Source organism: Bos mutus, chromosome 23 (genome assembly GCF_027580195.1).
Source record: "Bos mutus isolate GX-2022 chromosome 23, NWIPB_WYAK_1.1, whole genome shotgun sequence".
NCBI classification, from domain to species: domain Eukaryota; kingdom Metazoa; phylum Chordata; class Mammalia; order Artiodactyla; family Bovidae; genus Bos; species Bos mutus.
The window spans coordinates 6,966,905-6,989,112 of NC_091639.1; the positions used below are offsets into that span (position 1 = coordinate 6,966,905).

Consider the following 22,208-nt stretch of genomic DNA (forward strand, 5'->3'; position numbering starts at 1 on the left):
TCAAGGGGCGTCCCTCTTTATTCCCTCCTTGGAAATTCCGCCTGATCGTCTAGAAATTCCGTCTGATCCGCCGGAAACCACCCGCCCCCCCACCTCCATCATGGATGCAGGCATCTAAAAGGCAGCCCCACAGGCCTGACGTAACTTGAGCGCCGACCGGGAAGGACCCTCCTTCCCGTCGCATCCGCTTTCGTCACTTCCGCCCTGCGCCGCGTCAGGTTCGCTGAGGAGGAGACGCGTTCGCCGCTGGATGGAGGTGGTTGCTGGATGCTACGAGCAGGTCCTTTTTGGATTCGCTGTACACCCTGAGCCCGAGGGCGACGGCCACTGCGAGGTGAGAGCCCGCGCGCGCAGGGACCGCGGGTGGTGGGGAGGCGGGGCGTCAGGCCTGGTTCCCAGCGGCCTAGGTAAACAGCACCTCAGAGGACCACATTGTCTGCTGTGTTAGGGTTTCATCGATGAATGAAACTCAAGAGACTTAGAGTATACTTAGAATATACACGTAGAATATTCTTAGAACATATACTAATAATATACTTAGCCGTTTGAAGCATGGAGAAGGCATTTAGTAAGACGTGGCATCTGGCTTTTGTAGTGAACGTCGTGACTACGGCGCACAAAGCAAGTTTGCGTTTCTGCAAACGGGCCTGTGGGCCGTCGGTTACGAATTTAAGAGTCGTTCCTATAAGTTGAAAGAACAGTTAGCTCTTTCCCTGAGTTTTTGTCCTGAAATTTTAGCAAATTATTCGCGCTGGATTCAGGTAAACGCTTCGTTGGTAAAACGACACCAGTTAATTATTGGGCCCTTCTAGTGGGGACCATTACTTGCAGTGAAGGTGCGAAGAAGCCATACGTATGGATTCTGCATTGGAGAGCTTAACCACGTAGGGAGATGATGAGGAAGGCAAGTAACGTAGAGAAAAGGTTACAACAAAGTATGGTAAGTATTGTGGGCTTCTCTGGTGGCTCAGTGATAGAGAATCCGCCTGCCAGTGCAGGAGACGAGAGTTCAGTCTCTTGTGCAGGAAGATCCGCTGGAGAAGGAAATGGCCATCCGCTCCAGTATTCTTGCCTACAGACCCCCCTGGAGCTTGTCCTGTTACAGAAAACGGGGTTGCAGAGTCTGACGAGACTCAAGACCACCAAAAATGTTCAGTATTTTACTACGTGTAGTAATATAAAAGTTAAGTAAATTGGGAGTGCTCAAACAGGTAGTTAGGAAATACCCAGAAATTTCCTACTAGAAATAAGATCTAATTTTTAGCCCAGTACTGTGTTTTCCCTCTAAAGGACTTCCTTAGATAATTTCCTAGAAATTATTGAGTACTTCTTTATGAAGATGTTGCAGTGTCAGTTTTGAGTTAACCAGAAAATTGGAAGTATGTAGCTTAGTTAAGTTGCTTTTGTTTATTTTGTTGTGTACTCTGGTTATTCATCTGTCTCTGGTTGAAAGGTGATGTGGTCTGAACACTCAGAAGATGACGCTACTGATGGTGTTATTGTTTGTAATAACGGCGCTTTCCATGTTGCAGACACGTAGTCATCCTCACAGCAACCCTCTGAGGCAGATGCAGTTGTCCCCCTTTTACAGATGAGAATCCAGAAGTTGAGATGGGTTAAGCTGCTTGTTCAAGGCCACTGAGCTAATAATTGGCTGACCTGGGACTCACCTTTCAAGCTGTCTCCGATGCTTGAAGCTCTTTTTTTAATTTATTTTTTAATTGGAGGAAGATTGCTGTACATTGTGTTGGATCTTACCCTACAAGACCGCAAGTCAGCCATAGTTACGTGAATATCCTTTCTTTCTTCAGCCTCCCTCCCCTCTCTCTCAAAGCTCTTAACTATTACCTAGTACTGCCTCTAAAGCTATTCAGGCAGTAGCCCCGATGATGAATGTTCCTTCTGTAAGATGTACAGACAAAGGTTATTCTCTGATTTATGGCCACAGCAGCCCCTCAGGAATGTTGCACCTTTACTCAAAAGAGGGCTGTTCTGTCCTGATTGACAGAAGGACTATTTTGCTGTCGTTTTTTAGGAATTAATTTATGACACTTCCTAAGTGTATTTGAACAAATTTGGTGAATTTATTTCTTCCTTGGTTTATTCATTTTGCTAATACTTCATGATGTATGTCCTTTTATGGGAGGCAGGATATGTGTGTGTATTCAGCAGTCATTCTTTGCACTGAGCAAATCACATTCGTTCAATCTGAGCGTTACATCGCAGCAAGTGTAGAGGTCTTGAGACCTCATTATTGGTCACTCTCCAGAGCTTATATTGATATTAATGCAAATACTATTTATTTTTCTTTATAGGTCTTGTTGTTATATAGATACGTGCTTTGTGTGATATCATACTGTCTTGTCACTCCTACAGAATGACGCTCCGTTGGAATACGTGCTTTTGTTTCTCTTGTTCACTGCTCTGTGTGTTTCGTTCACTGTGTCAAATGGTGCCAAGCACGTAATAGTCATTCAGTGTTTGAGTAAATAAATTCAAATCAAAATTTGGACATTTGAGTGAATGAACGGTATGGAGGCTCACGGATAAGTAAACCTGCTGAGGAGTTAAGGGATTGGATGAGATTTTAAAGTCCCTGTAGCCCAATCTTCGTCCGTAAATGTGCTCAGTTGCTCAGTCGTGTCTTTTTTTTTGTGACCCCGTGGACTGTAGCCTGCCAGGCTCCTCTGTCCATGGATTTTCCAGGCAAGAACACTGGAGTGGATTGCCATTTACTCCTCTAGGAGATCTTCCCGACCCAGGGATTAAACCCACATCTCCTGCATTGGCAGGTGGATTCTTTACTGCTGAGTCACTTGGGAAGCCCCAGTCCAGTCTTCGTAATTGTTTTTAAAGTCATGGTGCTCAGTGTTGCCTTCCCCTTCTCTTACTGTCCCTTCTTTATTCAGTTCTGTGAATCTGTCCTGTCTTTTCTCCGTTCGTAGAATCCATTCAGTTTTCATGGATCATGAAGCCACTTACCTCTCTGTAGGGAGCTGTGATGTGACCGTGGCGCTCACTGACCATGTGCTTTTCCCTACAGCAGAGATGGGCTCCTGTGGCCGACTTCACCCACCATGCCCACACTGCCTCCTTATCAGCGGTGGCTGTCAACAGCCGCTTTGTAGTCACAGGGAGCAAAGATGAAACCATTCACATTTACGACATGAAAAAGAAAGTCGACCATGGGGCGCTCATGCATCACAATGGTAAGAAAATCGTGGCCTTTCAGTTAACAGTGTTGAGGCATTACTACTTTATGGTTCGACTTCAGCTGAACAATTCATAAGTGTCTCATGAGCAGAATCTGTGCTAGGAAATACAGAAGTGGACAAAATGTGGTTCTTTATCCTTACATTATTCACAGTCTGTATCGGGCCAGAATGGAAACACTTTACTCAGTCTAGTGGGGCAGAAGGAGGAAGCAAGTTTTTATTGAAAGCTTCCTTAAAATAACATTAAATCAACTGTTTTATAAGAAGAGGTCAGTTGTTGGGCAGGTGAAACTGGCAAGATGGAGAAAAGGATGCTCAGGGCAGGGCAGGCCGTGCAAGGGGCACAAGTGGCCGCGCCATGGGAGAAGCTGACTCTGGGAGAGGGCCAGGTGCCCAGCGCTGTGCCAGGAGAGGCCAGCTGTGGCTTCAGTTCAGAGAAGAGGAAGCGTAGCCTCAGAGGTGTCACAGGACTGCCCACGGTCGCAAAATGCTAAAACCAGAACCTGAGCCTGCAGCTGCAGCCTGTGCTTTTTTGACTGTTGGTGTGCCTGGGGACGTGTAAGGCGCTCGGTGTTCTGAGAAGGCTGACAGGGAGGTTGGGGTGGCTGGAGAGGCAGTGGGGTCAGATCCCAGGGGACCCCGAGTGGAGGAGGTCGGGATTGAATGGGGGCAGAGAGCAGTGCAGGCCTGAGGAAGGTGCTGGCAGTGTGAGTGTGGGAGAGACGCCGAGAACCAGCAGAGAGCCTGCCTGCTGGAGTCGGAAGCTGTCGATGGACATCTGCTTGCAGTAGGCTATACACACTTCTGTAGCCAAAGGAAAGTTACTTGGTGTGTGTGAGAGAAGGATTGATTTACATGGGAACAGAGGGTTTTGGACAAAGAATAGGTTGTTGGCCTAGAGAGAGTAGGGTGTCAAGGATCTGCAGATCTCCAGAACATAAAGCAGGCGAGCGTGAGTGGAGGAAGGCCGGGAAGGGCTGGAACAGTGAGAGGTTGCGGTCAGGGGATAGATTCTTAGAGCTGGAGATTTACTGTGGAAAAGCTCCAGGGGATAGCCATGTGAGGGACTGGAGTGCAAGGAGGTGGAGGTTATTGGAGTGGAGGAGGTCAGGAGGAGTGATCCCCTAGTCACAGCTGGGGTTTCACATTGATGGTGAAGTTGAGCAGGATAGCACCAGGATCGGGGGACAGACAGACCCAGCAGGTGATTTATTCCCCAGTGAAGTGAAAGTGAAAGTCGCCCAGTCGTGTCCAACTCTCTGCGACCCCATGGACTGTATAGTCCGTGGAATTCTCCAGGCCAGAATACAAGACTGGGTAACTTTCCCTTCTCCAGGGGATCTTCCCAACCCAGGGATCGAGCCCAGGTCTCCCGCATTGCAGGCGGACTCTTTACCAGCTGAGCCGAGGGGGAAGCCCCTAGTGTTGAGCATCATATGCTGTTGTCACTGCGTCTTTCCAGGCGACAGACAGGGAGGGGGTTCACGTGTGCTCCAGGAGAAGAAGGGGAAGGAAGAACTCAGGACAGTAGAGCCTCTTACTCAGGTGCTCAGTTAGGAAAAACTTGCCTGAGGAAAGTAGTTTTCTGCAACAAAAGGCAGATAAGACAAATACCCCTTTTTTTTTACACTACCTTTCACCTATTTCAGAGGTTCTTGCCAGCCGAGAGTCTGCTGTTTGTTCGTAGCAGAAATTTGGAGTGATCAGTGTCCTCCTTAAGTGCCCTGTGAGATAGTCCTTAGCTACTTTGACAAGTGTCTTGCTTTTCGGAAGCAGCTCAGCTTTGGGTGACTTAAGTGTGCATTCCTTTTCCTCTGTCTCCTAGTCCCAGTTCATACAAGGAAGGCTTCTCCCTCCCTTGGGCTTGGAGACATAAGCTGAACAAGTCTGGTCTGTACCTGGTCTGCACAGATGTTCAATCTCAAGACAAGAGTTTAGATAGGGGATGAATGAAACAGGATTCTTGATTTCTTTCATTTCTTATACAAGTGTTGTTTTCAAACAGCTGGTAGTACATAAGCTATTTTCCAGGTAACAGGTAGAATCATGGGCAGAAGTAGTAGAAGATATGGGAAAGCAGCATTTCCAAAATAAGAAATAAGACAAGAGTGAAGGAGGAAGACGTGGGTAGACATGGCTAGAGTCTCCCACTGTGAGGAGTACATAGGCCCACATATTTTTCTTGGTTTTTAGAGGGGGTGTGTGCACAGTTATTCCTCACAGATCTTTGACTTTCAGTATAAAGAGCCATGTGAAGAATCGATCTGGATTTGTGCAGAGACAGCACTGACCCAGGGGTTCATATTCTATTCTGAAAAGGACAAAATATAAATATTTAGACTTTGCAGCCAGAGGAGTCAGCAGTCTGCAGGCCAAATCTGGGCTGATGGCCTGATTCTATAAATGCAGGTTTACTGGAATATGGCCATGCTCATTCAGTCACGAAAGGTCTGTGGCTGGCTTGGCACTGCAGCTGCAGACGTGAGTACACGTAACAGAGACCGTTGATTGGTTTTTCCACAGGCACGATCACTTGCCTGAAATTCCATGGCAACAGGCACTTGATCAGCGGGGCCGAGGACGGCCTCATCTGTGTCTGGGACGCAAGGAGATGGGAGTGCCTGAAGTCGATCAGAGCTCACAAGTGAGTCCCGCCTGCTCTCAGTGTTCTCCAGGTGCCAGTCAAGCTGGGGGCTAACTGTCGGTTTCCTTTTAGAGGACATGTGACCTTCCTTTCCATTCACCCATCTGGCAAGTTGGCCCTGTCTGTGGGTACAGATAAGACACTGAGGTGAGTCATGAAGGCCCAGGAGCACCTTTACTAAGCTGTGGACTTTGGTCTTCAAATTTAAGAGCCCACGCCCCTGTGAGTAGCTGTCCTGCAGGAATACTGGAGTGGGTGGCCTTTCCCTTCTCCAGAGGGTCTTCCCAACTCAAGTCTCCTGCATTGCACACAGATTCTTTACCATCTGAGCCACCAGGGAAGTTGGTGTTGGTACTGTTTCTATACTGTCTGCCATTGTCAGACACCAGGGTAAAGCTGAACGCTTATGAACCTTTTCATAAGGAAAGGCGGGGGGAAATGAAAAGCTCTAAATTCAAACACACATGCTACATTGCAATCGTCAGCTGTGGAGTAGAGAGGGGTCTTATATAAAGAGGAATTTTAGGAAGTGAAGCCTTTTGAAAATACAGTGAACTCAGCAGATGAAAGGACTGTGGGAACAGAGCGAGTTTTAATCTTGCTTGATAAGAAATATTTCGGGCATTGCCATAAGAAAGAAGGTAGTTCTTCTGAATGGCTATGTAGTAAATGTTCGTTTGTGTCTTCATTAAACTTAGCTTTACACACGGTCAGTCAGTGATCATGCGGTAAATGAGCTTCCTGTTTTGCAGAACATGGAATCTTGTGGAAGGAAGATCGGCATTCATAAAAAACATAAAACAAAGTGAGTGTTTTTTGACTTTCTTTAAATTTCATCTTTGGCTGTGCTGGATCTTGGTCATCGCGAGGGCTTTTTCTCTAGTCGCAGCGATGGGAGGCTGCTCTTTGCTGTGGCGTGCAGGCTCCCCACGGCAGTGGCTTCTCTTGTTGTGGAGCGTAGGTTCTAAGGCATGAGGGCTCAATAACACAGACTTGGCTGCTCTGAGACATGCGGGATCTTCCCAGATCAGGGATCGAACCCATGTCTCCTGAACTGGCAGGTGGATTCTTTACCACTGAGCCACCAGGGAAGCCTAAAGTGAGTGTTTTTGTTTAGAATGCATTTGAAAATGTGATAGGCTGTGGATGTATATACACACAAGTTCTCGTGTCCGCACACCTACAGTTATTTCCTTACGTGGTGGTGGTTCTCTCTGAGAGCATAGGCCTTAGGTCACTTTTTTCCCCCTCCTCTTTCTATTGGGATTTTTGGCATGGCTCTGCCACCTATGAACTGTATGACCTTAATGATTCTTCAAACCAATTCCTTGTCTAAAATTTAACAAAAATATGCATCATAAGTTTGCTGTGAAGGTTTAATGGGATAATGGATGTGAAAGTGCACAGTGTAAATATTTGGTATTTTTTTTATGACCCCTGATCAGTTTCTTTTTTTATCTGTGAAATACAACAGCTTTGTTCTTGTAACTTACAGGTGCTCACATAGTGGAATGGTCGCCAAAAGGAGAGAAATACGTAGTTGTCATACTGAACAGAATAGACGTCTATCAGCTCGACACTGCATCCGTCAGTGGCACCATCACAAATGAAAGGAGAGTGTCTTCTGTTACATTTCTTTCAGTAAGTGATCGGAAGTCAATGGTGGGAGCTGAGTGTATATGGTGATGGTCAGAGTTGTTGATGACATTCTGGGTGTTAATGTGTGTTTTATTTTCCCCTCTGTTAGGAATCTGTCCTCGCAGTGGCTGGAGATGAAGAGGTTGTAAGGTTTTTTGACTGTGATTCCCTAACATGCCTGTCTGAGTTTAAAGCTCATGAAAACAGGTACTTTTTTTTTTTTTTTTAACACACTAATCTCTGTGTGCTTGTATGTGGAGGGTCTCTTATAAATGCAGTAGCTTCATAAGGCAGACTTTTTTGTGAACAACTACAGAAATAGACATATCTACATAGCTGATTTTTTTTTTTTTTCCCAAGAGGATGGTGGAAATGTTGTCTTGGCCATAGTGATGCAAAAGTGGTGAAGTTGTCACCAGGACTAGTCATTGGCACAACAGACTTATTTTCTCAATAATTTCATTACACTTGCGGCCTGGAACCCTCAATTCATACTTGAGTGGGAAAAAAAAATTAGCTCTGCCCCAACCACTCTTGTCTATTTTCCCTCTGTTTGCCTGTCCAGTGGCCCCTTCCCACACTCTGCTTTTCCTGCAGGAGAAATAAATGACATGTTGACCTCTGTCTTGCATCCATCTCCGTCACCTCTTACCACTCACTGTATCTCTGCAGGCAGACGTGAGTCTCAGGGTCAATGGTTAATAACCGGACCAAGGTTACCACCCTGTTAGGTGATGGAGAAGGGAACCAACCCAGTTCTAACCACCCAGGAGTTTACTGCTCCTGCTTTTTCTGCTGTAATTTTGTAAAATGGTGATCATGTGTTTTATTTGCATGTTCTTTTATGTTTCAAACAATTCTTAGTTATTTTTAAAAATGCTTATTTATTTGGCTGCACAGAGTCTGAGTTGCAGCACGCTGTGGCATGTGGGATATAGTCGAATCCGGGTCCCCTGCACTGGGAGCGTGGAGTCTTAGCCATGGGACCACCAAGGAAGTCCCAGACAACTCTCAGTGTTCGTTTTCTGTGTCCTAGTTTAGCTTTAAGAAATCTCTCTTTACAAATAGAGTACTACACTCACTAGACAGGCCCTGGTTTCTGCCCGCCTAGTTTTGGGGAAGGGAGCCTATTCTTCAAGGCCATGTAGCTCTTCATGGATATTTGGTTGTTTGTTTAACAAGTATTTGCTGAGTGTCTGTAATGAAAGACTGCAGCAGGAGCTTGCACTCTCCTGGCTCTTATCTTATCAGGGACAACAAATAGGATAAACAAGAACTCAGGTAATCCTAACAGGAAGGAAATAGGTATTACAATTTGGGAATAACACAGGTAACTTATTTGGATGGGATGATCGGGGAAGGGGGAATGAGACCTTTGGGATAAAGGAGCTATTTCTAAAAGAGAGAATTATAGGCACAGTGGCCCTGAGGGAGAAAAGAGCTTGGTGTATTTTAGGAACAGATAGAAGACCATCACTGGGTCAGAGGGAGCCAGATGGTGCCAGGCCTGACATGTTGTGGGAAGGAGTTTGAGTTATATATCAAATGCCTTTGTAGGTGTTGGGTTTTCTATGTCCCAGCCACTTCCTCCCTCTTGTGGTGTTTTGAAACCGAACCTACCTCTGTAGAATTTTAAGCCTGGGAATAACAAGGTTTGATTTTTTTAAAAGTTGTTAGGGTGCAAAAGTGGAAGCCGAGAGGCCAGTTAGTTTACTCCATAATCCAGAAGGAAAATGATAGTAGCTCAGAAGGTGGGTGGTGGGCCCTGAGGACAAGGGGAGGAGGCCTCGGTCTTTCTCTCAATAGTTTCCTGAGGTGGAGGGGGTTTGAATATCTTTATTTCCTTTAATTCCTGATAATTCCTTTTATTCCTGATAATCTGATTATAGTTGTCTATCATCTTTTCAAGTCCTTCTTAAGGTATGGTTGACAGTCAATTCTGTCTTGGAATTTAGACCCTGAAAATGACTCAGCCAACTCATGGGATTGTGAGGCACGTTAAATTTTTGGCACTGTTGTTTGAGCAGTTTGGAAATACCCGAAGCCTTGAAAAGTCGAGAGACTGTGTGCCTGGAAGTTTTCTAGCAGCATCATACTGTCTGGAGGAAGGGCTCCTTTACAGTGTCACTGTTTTTGTCCTAGGGTGAAAGACATGTTCAGTTTTGAAACTCCAGAGCATCACGTTCTTGTTACAGCATCGAGTGATGGTTTCATCAAAATGTGGAAGCTTAAGCAGGACAAGGTCAGTGTCTCAACACAATATAAATAAACCAAATGCAGGTCTTACTGTCAGTATGACTTTGAGTTAAGTGAGGTGGATTTTCTTAAAGGTTCATTGGGCACAGATCTTTTACATGTTACATCTCTTCAAGGCCTGATTGATATTCATGGTTTTAAGATTAGGATTCCGTAGTGCTGCCCCAGGGGTTGGTATTGGTGAGTCTGAACTGGCTGGATCCCAGAACTCCTGCTCATTCAGTCAGAGAAACAGCATGTTTTTCTCTTATGTGTATCGATGATCTTCTCTATAACCTTCTGTTAGATAAAAATCCTGCCATTGCTAGGAAAAAATGGGGAACTTGCGATCAATTGTAGAATTAACAATAGTTTTGAACCAGATAATTACACATTTAAATTCTCTGGTAGTCTCCCTCTTACAGAGTGTTGCTTTATTCTCTTAAAAACAGTCTCTGAGTGTGGTTTGTTGAGTACCTAGTTTGTGCAAGGTTCTTTGTTAAAACCTGGAACTGAACAAGATCAAATAGCGCCTTTCCTTAGTGAAGTGCTTCTTAGGAATTGGTGGACATGGTCAAACCAATCACGAGTCAAGGTCACAAGTGTTTTCTAAACAGCATTCCTTTTATACTCAAGAAAATGCTGTGTAAGTTTTTAATTAAGGTAACTTGGTTATGGAAACAAAATTATTTAAAATTCCTTTATGTTATCTCACATTTTCTTTCTCACATTATAGAAAGTTTCCCCGTCTCTATTGTGTGAAATAAACACGAACGCCAGGCTGACGTGTCTTGGGGTGTGGCTGGACAGAAGGACAGACACAAAAGAAAGCCCGCCTGCTGCCGCCGAGCCTGCTCCTGGTAAGTGAAACCGATCTTTTTTAAAAATTTAAGCTATCTCTTGAGGTGGAGGAGTGCCAGATAACTTCACTTTATTGTCAACTTATTTTACCTTAGAGGGAAAAACAGCCTTTAAACACCCTGTCTCTTGTGTTTTAGTAAGTAAAGAACAGTCCAGACGCAACAAAGAGGAATCTGGCCATGCAGTCCAGGAGGAAGAAAAGCAGCCAAAACCAGACGCAGAGAAATGTAGTTTAACTGGTGACAGTAATAAGCCAACAAGGGGAAACAGCCTGGTGTCAGCCAAGAAGAGAAAAACAGTAGAAATGTTGGAAAAAAAGAGAAAAAAGAAGAAAATATGAATGATGCAGTGAATCCCAGATTTTTCCTAGCAGGAAATTTTTTTCAAATATACTTTTTTTTTTTTTCCCTAAGTAAAAGCTTGGAATTTCTTCTTTTGAAGAAAACGTACAGCTTAAAAATCACGTTCAGGTTTTTTTTAAAAACTGTGGTAAAACTTTTTGAAAGGCAATATTAATTATATATCATGGTGATATTATAGTATCTTAATGTATAATATGGGCTTCCCAGGTGGCTCAGTGGTAAAGAATCTACCTGCCAATGCAGGAGACAAAGGTTTGATCCATGGGTTGGGAAGATCCCCTGGCGAATGAAATGGCAATTCACTCCAGTATTCTGGCCTGGGAAATCCCATGGACAGAGGAGCCTGGTGGACCACAGTCCAGAGGGCTCACAAAAGAATTGGACATGACATAATGACTGAGCCCACACACATGCAACCTATAATATATAATTTTTACTGCTGTGTAAAGCAAATAAAGATCTTTCTCTAAATATTGTGGCTTAAAATAATATAAAATCCTGAACACATTTTTACCAAAAGTGGATAAAGGAGTTATTTTTCAGATTTTCTATTTAAGTGGGGGAAGAATGAAAAACCTGCATTACTTCGGCCTCTTCAAGTGGTTCTAATAATTTTAATGAGGATTTTGTTCATTTTGATAACAAATGGTATAAAAAGACATTCATACCAGGAAGTTAAGACAAGCTTAAGAGCTACAGATAAATAAAATACATATGTATAATGCATATGCTGAAGTTCAGGGCTCCGAACAGAAGGTTAAAGAGAGGCTGCCAAACTTGATTAAACTGTTCTATTTCCAGTGGATGACAAGGAAATGTTAAGATAGGAAAATGACATTTCCTTTATTTTAAATCTGCTTCAGCCCATTAAAAAAAACACTTGGCTAATCTCCCATCCAAGTACTAACCAGGCCCGACTCTGCTTAGCTTCCATCATCAGATGAGATGCGGCGCGTTCAGGGTGGTATGGCTGTAGGCTTTAGTTAATCTTCTAACAAAGGTAGTCTTAAAACTATATCTTAATTATTTGTATCTTATTTCAAAAAACGGCTCTACCAGGGCCTAGGACTGTATGTAATTAAATCTGTGGTTTCAGTTCAGTTGCTCAGTTGTGTCCGACTCTTTGAGACGCCATGAACCACAGCATGCCAGGTCCCTCTGTCCATCACCAACTCCCGGAGTCCACCCAAACCCATGTCCATTGAGTCGGTGATGCCATCCAACCATCTTATCCTCTGTCGTCCCCTTCTCCTCCTGCCCTCAATCTTTCCCAGCATCAGGGTCTTTTCTAATGGGTCAGCTCTTCGCGTCAGGTGGTCAAAGTATTGGAGTTTCAGCTTCAACATCAGTCCTACCAGTGAACATCCAGGACTGATTTCCTTTAGGATGGACTGGTTGGATCTCCTTGTAGTACAAGGGACTTTCAAGAGTCTTCTCCAACACCACAGTTCAAAAGCATCAATTCTTCGGCACTCAGCTTTCTTTATAGTCCAACTCTCGCATCCATACATGACCACTGGAAAAACCATAGCCTTGACTAGATGGATCTTCGTTGGCAAAGTAATGTCTCTGCTTTTGAATATGCTATCTAGGTTGGTCATAACTTTCCTTCCAAGGAGTAAGCGTCTTTTAATTTCATGGCTGCAGTCACCATCTGCAGTGATTTTGGAGCCCAGAAAAATAAAAGTCATCCACTGTTTGCATTTGTTTCCCCATCTATTTGCCATGAAGTGATGGGACGAGATGCCATGATCTTAGTTTTCTGAATGTTGAGCTTTAAGCCAACTTTTTCACTCTCTCTCACTTTCATCAAGAGGCTCTTTAGTTCTCCACTTTCTGCCATAAGGGTCGTGTCATCTGCATATCTGAGGTTATTGATATTTCTCCCGGCAGTCTTGATTCCAGCTTGTGCTTCTTCCAGCCCAGCATTTCTCATGATGTACTCTGCATATAAGTTAAATAAGCAGGGTGACAATATACAGTCTTGAGGAACTCTCTTTCCTATTTGGAACCAGTCTGTTGTTCCATGTCCAGTTCTAACTCTTGCTTCCTGACCTGCATACAGATTTCTCAAGAGGCAGGTCAGGTGGTCTGGTATTCCCATCTCAGAATTTTCCACAGTTTATTGTGATCCACACAGTCAAAGGCTTTGGCATAGTCAATAAAGCAGAAATAGATGTTTTTCTGGAACTCTTGGTTTTTCGATGATCCAGCAGATGTTGGCAACTTGATCTCTCGTTCCTCTGCCAGCTTGAACATTGGAAGTTCACGGTTCACCTATTGCTGAAGCCTGGCTTGGAGAATTTTGAGCATTACTTTTCCTAGCCTATGAGATGAGTGCAACCTGTGTGGTAGTTTGAGCATTCTTTGGCATTGCCTTTCTTTGGGATTGGAATGAAAACTGACCTTTTCCAGTCCTGTGGCCACTGCTGAGTTTTCCAAATTTTCTGGCATATTGAGTGCATCATTTTCACAGCATCATCTTTCAGGATTTGAAATAGCTCAACTGGAATTCCATCACCTCCATAGCTCTGTTCGTAGTGATGCTTTCTAAGGCCCACTTGACTTCACATTCCAGGATGTCTGGCTCTAGGTGAGTGATCACACCATAGTGATTATCTGGGTTGTGGGTGGTTTAGTTCCTATAAGTGTCATCCCAGCTGGTTAAGGCAAGTCCTATCGATTTTTTCAGTAGAGTCTTCCATTAAGTTGGTGAGGGTCTGGCCTAAGTGGAATTGTTCAGGTCTTAGTCACTCTCAGCTTTGGCTGATTGAAGTCAGCTATGGTAAACACAGGCTTCAGTTTTGATATCTGAAAGGTAGGCGTTGTTGCGAGTGGAAAAGTTTTCTCTTAGAATATGTATGCTGCCAAAATGTCACTTGCCATCCGTCTCTACAAGGATTAGGTCCCGCGCCACTGCAGTTGCTGACCTATAGCACACTCTGAAAGGAGTTCTAGGTAGAGATCAGGAAAAAGGCACTCTGGGAAAAACTGGCAGAACAGGCCTTTAGATGGAGACTTTTCAGGAGGTTTATGAGCCCAATCTCTTGCGTCTTCTCTTATCTATGAAAGCACTTAAGAGAGACATCATTAACAGAGACATCTGCTCCTGGTGACTAGCACCAACATTCTGTCAAAATGTGTGCTTGAGTGCACAGTAACCCACTTCACTAAAATCACATATACTGACACCCCCTGCCCTTCAGTGAGCAGTTGCACAGAACTGAGAGGCTGTGCCCTGGGCTATGGTCCTCATTTTGCCTCCAATAAAACTTAAGCTTACAACTCTCTCCTTGTGCATTTTTTTTTTTTTAAAGATACCCGTGACCTGCAATTTGTCTTTTCACTGGTTTGTGTATGTATGATCTGTTGTTATGTACTTGCAGGGGATGAAAGCAACATCAAGGATGACACCCACGTTTTGGTGTTACATCAACTGAGAGTATGGTGGGGCAGGGAAGAGGAGCAGGTGTGGAGTTAATCTGTGTGTGGGGGGGGCGGGGTGGGGAGACGTTGCAGAGGTACTTGCAAATTTAACTCACCTACAGTCAGTCTTAAAGTAGCCTCACTCTTCAAGTAGCCTCTTCAAGTAGCCTCACTCCCTAAAACAAAGGGAAGTGAGCCAGATTATCTAGCCTGTGACCACCTTATCTTCTGCAGGTAGAAAATAGTCCCTTCTCATGGTAGCAAACTAGGTGATCAGGCTAGAGGGACCATCTCCGATGGTTGACACCTGGCGAGGACTGGAGCCCTCCGTTAACGCATCCTTCAGAATCCAGTCTCTGACACGCTCTTTCCCCCATCGGTGACCACCGCAGGCCTGGCCCAGCTCGCCAGGACTCCGTCAAAACTAGACTCCAGTCCTGGGTTTCCGGCTTTTGGCCAGGCCGTCTTGGATCTGGGACAAGTGCTGGATGCTGGACGGCCCTGCCCGCGTCCAGCTTTCGGGACACATGTGCTCGGCGACTCTCCTGGCCTCGGGGACAGAGCACGCGCCGGACCGTCGGCAGCAAGCCAGGGCTCAGAGAGCGCTGCTACGCCAGGCCTCTAGCTCCGCCCCACGCTACGCCCCCGGGACGCAAAGAGCGCGACGACTCCCGACCTCTAGCCCCGCCCCACGCTACGCCCCCAGGACGCAAAGAGTGCGACGACTGCAGGCCTCTAGCCCCGCCCCCACGCTTCAACCCCGCCCCACCTCTCTAGCCCCGCCCCCGGGACGCAGAAAACGCGCCGCAACACTTCCGGCGGGATCGCGACTCCCCGCCCGGAGGCGAGTACGCCCTGGTCGACCTGTGCGGGCAGACATTCGGGAAGGAGGTTCGTGTGCTTTGGAATTATTAATTATTTTACTCAGGTTTTGACTTTTAGAAATTACATGAGAGGCTTTGCTGCCCTCTGCTCTTCCCCAGGATCCAGGTGGCGGCTTTAGGCTGCGCGATGGTTGCTTTTCTCTGCTCTCCTTCTAGTGGGTAGTGAATCCTGCGGGAACCCTGAGCTCTTGGCAGGCGCTTACTGATTTAATTAGCTACTTAGTTTCCTGGAGATTTTATCCGTCCATCTCTTTAAAAATCTGGGTGCAATGCTCGACGCAGTGCTACGTCGAGTTAATGACGGTGGTAAGATTCCAAGTCACCTAACCCTTATAGACAATAGTTTAAACAGAAGAGCTGTGTGTTGCTTTCAAGCTTAGCCCCAGTGGATACCAGATGCATTTAAGAAATTAGTTACATCCTAGTTTGCCAGAGGTGTAGCACTGTACGTAATTACGGCTTGGGTTTTTGTATTTTTTATCCTTCCTCTCGCCCCCCATCTAACAGTAACTATGAGAGATGTAAAATCAACTGTCTGAACGTGTTATAAATGTTGACTTGAAATAATCTAATTCTTTGGGCGGGGGTGAAAAGCAGTAACCCCTCCTCCCAGAAAGGGTAATTAAAATACTTGAATTAAGGGCACAGAAGTGTTTATTTTACAATTTAATTATAACTTGGTTAGATAATGAAAAGATTAGCTTATTAACTGTACAGAGGTGGTCAGTAAAGTTTCCCGTAGGCCTATGTTATTAGAACTTAGATTATTACCAGAATGGTTGCTGTCTGTTCAGCAGTTACTGAGTGCAAAGCACTTTTTAGGTATTATCCCATTTGATGCCGGTCCTAGCCATGGGAAGTTTGCACAGGGTAGGTAAACAGTGAAGGAAACTGAGGCTTAGAGAAGCTGAGCCGTTACCTCTTAGCTCCCCAGGGCTGGAACTGGAACTTGACCCACCTCTTCCTGTCTGCTAGGGAGCTGTGCTGTTGACCATCTTTGATCCAGCCCCTCCTTTGCAGGTACAGGCCTGGTTTGGAGAAGGTGAAAGAACAATGCCGAAGGACTCCAGCCCGCTGTAAGTGCCCGGTGGGTGGGGGTGGAATAGCCAGGAGCTTCTCAGACGCAGAGTTTCTTTCCTCATCTGCAAAGGGCACTGAGCCAAGACTGCAGGGCAGCTTGGGTTATGGAAGGATGGACTGTACACCCCCCACAGGAACTTGTGCTTAGGTCCCAGCTCTGCTGCTGACCTAGGCAGGTCATCTAACCTCTCCGGGATTTATAAGCACTTGTACAGTGATAGGGTTGATGACCTTTTTGATCCCATCCTACGGTTACGTGTTTTTTAGAACACGTTTGGCACCAATGTCTTACTGTTCTGTTTCAGAGTGCCTTTACACTGGCTTGGCTTTGGCTATGCAGCACTGGTTGCTTCCGGCGGGATTATTGGCTATGCAAAAGCAGGTATGGTTTGCAGTTATTTAACTTCGGGAAATCTTGTTCCCGTTGAAGAACAAGTCCCCAGTGCTCCCAGACTACAGTCTTGTTGGAGTCAGGTTTGGTTTAAGCCTCCTCTTTGGAGAGCCTGCTTATCATCAGCCCCATAGCTGCTCCTTTACTCGCCTCGAGGTTATCTGGCTGAGCTAAACCAGGCTTCTTGTCCAGTCACTTGTTTTTGCCTCTTTATCTAAAGATGCCAGTTAGGGATGGTAATAGATGGTCATTATCATCACCTGCCATACATCAGCCTTGACCCCGGAGGGCCATCCCTGCTCTTTAAGTGGGAGAAAGCCTCTTGTCTTCACGTGAACAATTTTGAAGTCTCTGCGTGAAGCCAGGCACAGGTGTGTCTGTGAATCTGGCTGTTTTCCAGGAGCCTTCCGTGCCTGCTCCCCACCACCAGCACACACACCGGAACCCGTTCTCCAAATCCTTTTTTAACTCATTGACCCTGTTCCCCTTCCTTTGGGGCTGAGCCCGAGGTTGTGCCCATGGGCAGTTCCAGTCTTTTCAAGGCTAATCAAGCCTGGCCAGGAGCCTCCTCTTCTCCTTTGGAGCTGCCCTGCCTGTCAGAGGAGAGGGGGGTGGTGTGGTTATGGCCCTGACTTCTCCAGTAGAAAAAGCAATCTCCCCCAAACATTTTTCTGCATGAGGACACCTTGGTCTTGAACGGCACTGGGAGACGTTCCCTTTGCTGCTTCCTCGGGGCTGGGGGTGGGGGGAGGTGGTGCGCCTTGGGGATTCTGTTGCAGAGATGAGTGTCTGCCAGGACAACGCAGGTGTGTGTGTGCGTCCCTCCAGGCAGTGTTCCATCCCTGGCTGCCGGGCTCCTCTTCGGTGGTCTCGCCGGCCTGGGGTCCTATCAGCTGTCTCAGGATCCGAAGAACGTTTGGCTTTTCTTAGGTACGTCGTTTCACCGTCTCCCTGATGCGTCCCTGGGTTGGTGGGACGCGGCGGGTTCTTCAGACTGAGATGCTTCTCCCGCTTCTGCCAAGTCCTGGGGAAGGTTTGAAAGGAGGGGGTTTGAGCCCGTTGCTGCTGATCTTTTACATAGAGGATAAAGTTTTCCTCCCTCCCGAATGGAGGTTGACTCCGTGAGGTCAGCCTTAAACATGTAGAGGGCAAGCACGTGTCTCTTAACCATTGTGATTGCCCTCTGAGAACTGTCTGCTGGAGCATCGCTGAAGGACTGTGTGTCTGGTGAGGTCCGCATCGGTATTGCGTTTTTTCCCGTGTGAAAGTCATTTATTCGTCCTTTAGATATAAGCAAAGTGTATGAGACGGAGGCCCGGCCTTCAGGGAGCCTGGGGACTGCAGGTGGCCGCGGGCTTCTGCCATGTCCTGTGAGCAGCCCAGATGTGAGAGAGTGAGGGTGAAGGTTCTGTCTTATCTGAGTGGCTTGGCTGTGTTTCTCCTGAGCGCCACCCACAGGGCTTGTGCCAGACACCCTATGGGGGCTTGTGGGCCCCCTGCTGCCTCCACCCCCTGCCCCAAACCGCTCGAGGAAACCACAGTTCTGGTCCTCACGGCTGTGCCGGGAGTGAGGGAGCCCCAGTCCTTCGTCCCTGTCAGCAGAGGGGGACGAGGAGGCGCCCAGCTCTGCCCCCAAGCGCCTCAGATCCCCAAGTCTCATTTCCGATGCCGTCCCTCCACGCCAGCGAACGCCCAGTCTCCAGGCGCGTCCCTCCTCCCGGGCTGCGGGTCTCTGCTCGCCCCCTTCTCTGAGCTCTACCCTGTCCGTGATGCCAGCCCTGAACACACCCACGTGCTCAGCTCTCACCCATTTAAAAGCAACAACAGAAAAGGGACCTTTCGTGACCCCACTTCTTTCTTCAGTTGCTGCCCTTCTTCCTCTTCAGAAACTTCTCTTAAAAAAAATCCATCACCCTGCCATCTTCACTTCCTCAGCTCACATTCTTAACCCACTTCGGCCTCCACTTCTGTTCGTCTCAAAGAATAACTCCCCCGAGGCTGCCAGGACGCTGTGTTTTTCCAAATCCAGTGTACGTTTTTCAGTCCTTCAGTCCTTTATTTTGACCTTTCAGCTGTTCTCAGCACAGTATGCCAATCCGTTTTCCATTCTCTTGTTTTTTTTCCTTTGTATTTTCTCATTCTCTTTCATCTGTCTTTTCTGTCTGTTTTGTCCACCCATCTTTTTTGACCATTAAATACTAAGGTTCTTAAAACCTGGCTCTTTTTATCTTCTTCAAACTCTCTGACTTGGCAAGATCATTGAAGCCCAGGCCTCCGATCACCACCAGTTCACAGACCACCCAGATTTCTCTCTCCGCCAAGCCTTGCTCGTGTGTATCCGCTTTCCTGCGTGGAAGTTTCCAGGCGTGTCCAGGCGTCAGCTCCGACCTGGCTTCACGTCTTCTCTTGTGCTCCATCCACTTGGGTCTCCCTTCCTCTCTTCCCATCCCTCTTGTCCATTTCATCAGCAGGTCCTGTCAGCCCCGCCCCCAGCCCACATCCCAAGTCATCCCCTTCTCAGCCTCCACGGCCATCACCCGCGTCTTGTCAGCTCTGCCGATGCCTGCGTTCCCGAGGGAGTTTGCTCACGGGTGCCCTGCAGCCTGCAGCTGGTTCCCTGTGCTGCGGCTGCAGCTGTATTTTCAGATGGCAGCTTTGCTTGCGTATCCCTCTGCTCGTGTCTGTTAATGGCTTCGCACCACCCGGCTGAAGACCCCAGTCCCTGCCTGGGCCCGCGGGGCTCTGCAGGGGTGGCCCTCTCCCTGGCTCTGGTGGGTTTCTGTGCCTCAGCACATCCCCCACCGCCGGGCCCCCTGCCTGGACCCGCATTCCTGCCCTTAGCTCATCCGCCACCTCTCTTCACATTATGGCTCAGTCTCCCCTCTCTCAGCAAGCCCTTCTCCCTGAATGGGCTGGACCCCTGATATGACGTTATCTGTATTGCATTCATTGCACCTGTGACACAGATTACGGGCTTCCCTGGTGGCTCAGTGGCAAAGAATCCACCTGCCAGTGCAGGAGATACAGGCTCGTTCCCTGGGTTGGGAAGATCCCCTGGAGGCAACCCACTCCGGTGTTCTTGCCTGGGAAGTCCCACGGACATGGGAGCCTGGTGGGCTACAGTCCACGGAGTCACAGAAGAGTTAGACACGACTTCATGACTCAAACGACAGTACAGATTGTACTTTTAAATTTTTGTGTGATTCTTTCAAGTCAGCCGCATCAAGCTTGAAGCACTGTTCAAGGGCAGAGATCTCTGTGATAATGGTTGTGTCCCCAGCACCTGCTGCGGACCAGGTGGTGGGAATTAATAAAACATGGAGTGGGATGTGCCTGAGCGCATACAGGGCAAACAGCATCGGCAACGAGTAGGGGACAAAAACCCCCACAGCAGTGTAGGAGAAAACGAGAATTATGGCTGAAGAGTGGTAGGAGGTGAGGCTGAGGCAGGCTGGGCTCAGACACTGAGAGCCTTTGATTCCAGTGTTGGTGTTAATACTTGGTCCCATTAAATGTGGACAGTGTGGAGGTCCCCAGCTCGGGGGAGGAGGAGTATGAGATGGGGTCTGAGCCTTTGAAAGATGGGTGGGAAGTTGGCCACTTTTCCGTCCTGTCACCTATAAGATGTAGTGATCTGTGACTCTCTTTATCTTTCCACCAGTCACATCTGGAACCTTGGCTGGCATCATGGGGATGAGATTCTACAACTCTAGAAAATTCATGCCAGCAGGCCTGATTGCAGGTGCCAGGTACTCTGCTCTATTGCTAGCTTTAGTTCAGTGTCCCCAACGCTGTAGACATTCAGAAGGGTCCTTGTTTCAGTGTACCTGATGCTGAGCATCACCTGAAATGATTGGATTTATCCACAAATAGCAAAGACTGCAAAAACAGTTGATTTCATGTCATCATGAGATGAGGATACTCATTCACTTCTGAAATGGTTTTGCTCTCACATCTGAGCTCTGGTCCCGCTTGGCTCCTCCCTGCAGAGGAGGTGGCTTCGCTGCGAAGCTGTGACTGCACCCACTGCTGTGATTTGCAGCTTGGGGTCCGTACATATCTCAGCTGTATTGGTGTCCTTTATTATTGAAAATTTTGCTAAAAAGAAATTCTGATCGAATCCTGTTTTGTAATTAACTTTGATTGTAAAATCCAAACCAGGTTGATCTTAAAATGTAGTCTTTAATAAAGATAACCTGAAGATAGAATTTTTAAAATCTGCTTTAGAAGAAGCTTCCTCACCGACTTGGATCGTAGTCAGGGTGCTGTCAGGAGTAAAGTCTTACACTCGGTGTAGACCAAGGTCAAGAGCCATGTCAGCTGGCAGGCTGGAGGTCTGCGTTACCGGCCTCTGTGGCGGGGGAGGCCGTGGGCTCTGCAGCCTTGTTTCTCGTCTTTGAAGTACTGGCAGCTCGATTAGGAACTTTGGCTCCCGTGTATGATTTCAAAGCCTGAGCGCAGAACTGCCCTTGGCGTGTTCTTCCTTTGGCGGCTCCAGGAGTCCTACTCCAGCAGAGTTGGAGTCCATCTCTGCTGGCTCTACCTTGGCACCACCTCGGCACGTACTGAGGGGAGGGAACCTGCTGAGTCCTAGTCCCTTAAAAATAGTCGAGTGCCTGTGCTATTCTTGACGTAATTTTTTTTTTTTTATGTGTTTGCTTTGCACAGTTTGCTGATGGTCGTCAAACTTGGAATCAGTGCCTTGAGTAAACCCCATCAGTAATAGTCATGGCCCAGCTTGGACTCCTGAAGAATTTTTAAAACTTCTACTCTTTTTCATGTACTAAGATAAACAAGTACAGCATTTTCATGTATTCTTGACATTTTTCTTAAAAACAGACCAAAAAACAGCACTGAACTTTGCAGAGATAAAAAATCGATCATTATCATTACAGCCCTAAAGAGATGGGTAAGGTGTAACACAAAAGAGTTTCTTCCTGTGGTACTCTCATACAGTTTAATTCTTGTATTGTGGTGTTACCTGTTCTTTCTGTATCTCTAGGTAACATCTCCAGGGATAGAATGTTAGGCTGTCACCACTGGGGCCCTCCAAGCCCCTTGCGCTGCTCAAGGAACAGTATGAAAAGGATCTCTTAATGAGATTTACGATATCTATTCTTTTGCTTATCTTAGAGCACAGACCTACTTTGAAATTATGTTAAATAAAATCAATTAAAATAAAGTTTACTGTAAATGATATTTCTGCAGTGTCTTCTTCATTGCCAGAGCTCTCTAGAACAGCTCTCTAGAATGAGATATGAATAACAAAGAAGATAAAAGAGCATGAAGATGTTTTTATTGATATTTTATTTAGGAATTAGCCATTTTGAATAATTTAAAAACCAAGGAAGGGAAGTTATTTGATTATACATTGCATTTAGGCTTGGATTTCTAAGATTAGTGGGACTGCATAATCAAAAAAGAAAAAATGAAATTGTGGTTAACCAGTTAATTTATAAATGTGAAACCTGA

The 22,208-nt window shown here is 46.5% G+C and overlaps 2 protein-coding genes across 3 annotated transcripts; both read left to right on the forward strand.

Annotated features, from left to right (window-relative positions):
- The first annotated feature begins 176 nt into the window (after positions 1 to 176).
- Positions 177 to 11,426, forward strand: PAK1IP1 (PAK1 interacting protein 1). Of its 2 annotated transcripts, none has more exons than XM_070360758.1 (10): positions 177 to 334; positions 3,044 to 3,209; positions 5,739 to 5,859; positions 5,932 to 6,006; positions 6,612 to 6,664; positions 7,355 to 7,500; positions 7,607 to 7,704; positions 9,640 to 9,739; positions 10,469 to 10,592; positions 10,731 to 11,426. In XM_070360758.1, exons 1-10 carry the CDS (start codon positions 251 to 253, stop codon positions 10,931 to 10,933), a joined length of 1,170 nt encoding a protein of 389 aa, XP_070216859.1. In that variant the 5' UTR covers positions 177 to 250; the 3' UTR covers positions 10,934 to 11,426. The 2 variants fall into 2 exon arrangements, with proteins under 2 accessions (XP_070216859.1, XP_005905562.2); XM_005905500.3 differs by having other exon boundaries at positions 181 to 334; positions 3,047 to 3,209.
- A 3,742-nt stretch (positions 11,427 to 15,168) lies between these two features.
- LOC102275456 (transmembrane protein 14C) lies at positions 15,169 to 21,935 on the forward strand. The gene is made up of 6 exons (XM_005905499.3): positions 15,169 to 15,272; positions 16,286 to 16,341; positions 16,651 to 16,727; positions 17,565 to 17,666; positions 20,398 to 20,485; positions 21,405 to 21,935. Exons 2-6 carry the CDS (start codon positions 16,319 to 16,321, stop codon positions 21,457 to 21,459), a joined length of 345 nt encoding a protein of 114 aa, XP_005905561.1. The 5' UTR covers positions 15,169 to 15,272; positions 16,286 to 16,318; the 3' UTR covers positions 21,460 to 21,935.
- The last annotated feature ends 273 nt before the right edge of the window (positions 21,936 to 22,208 follow it).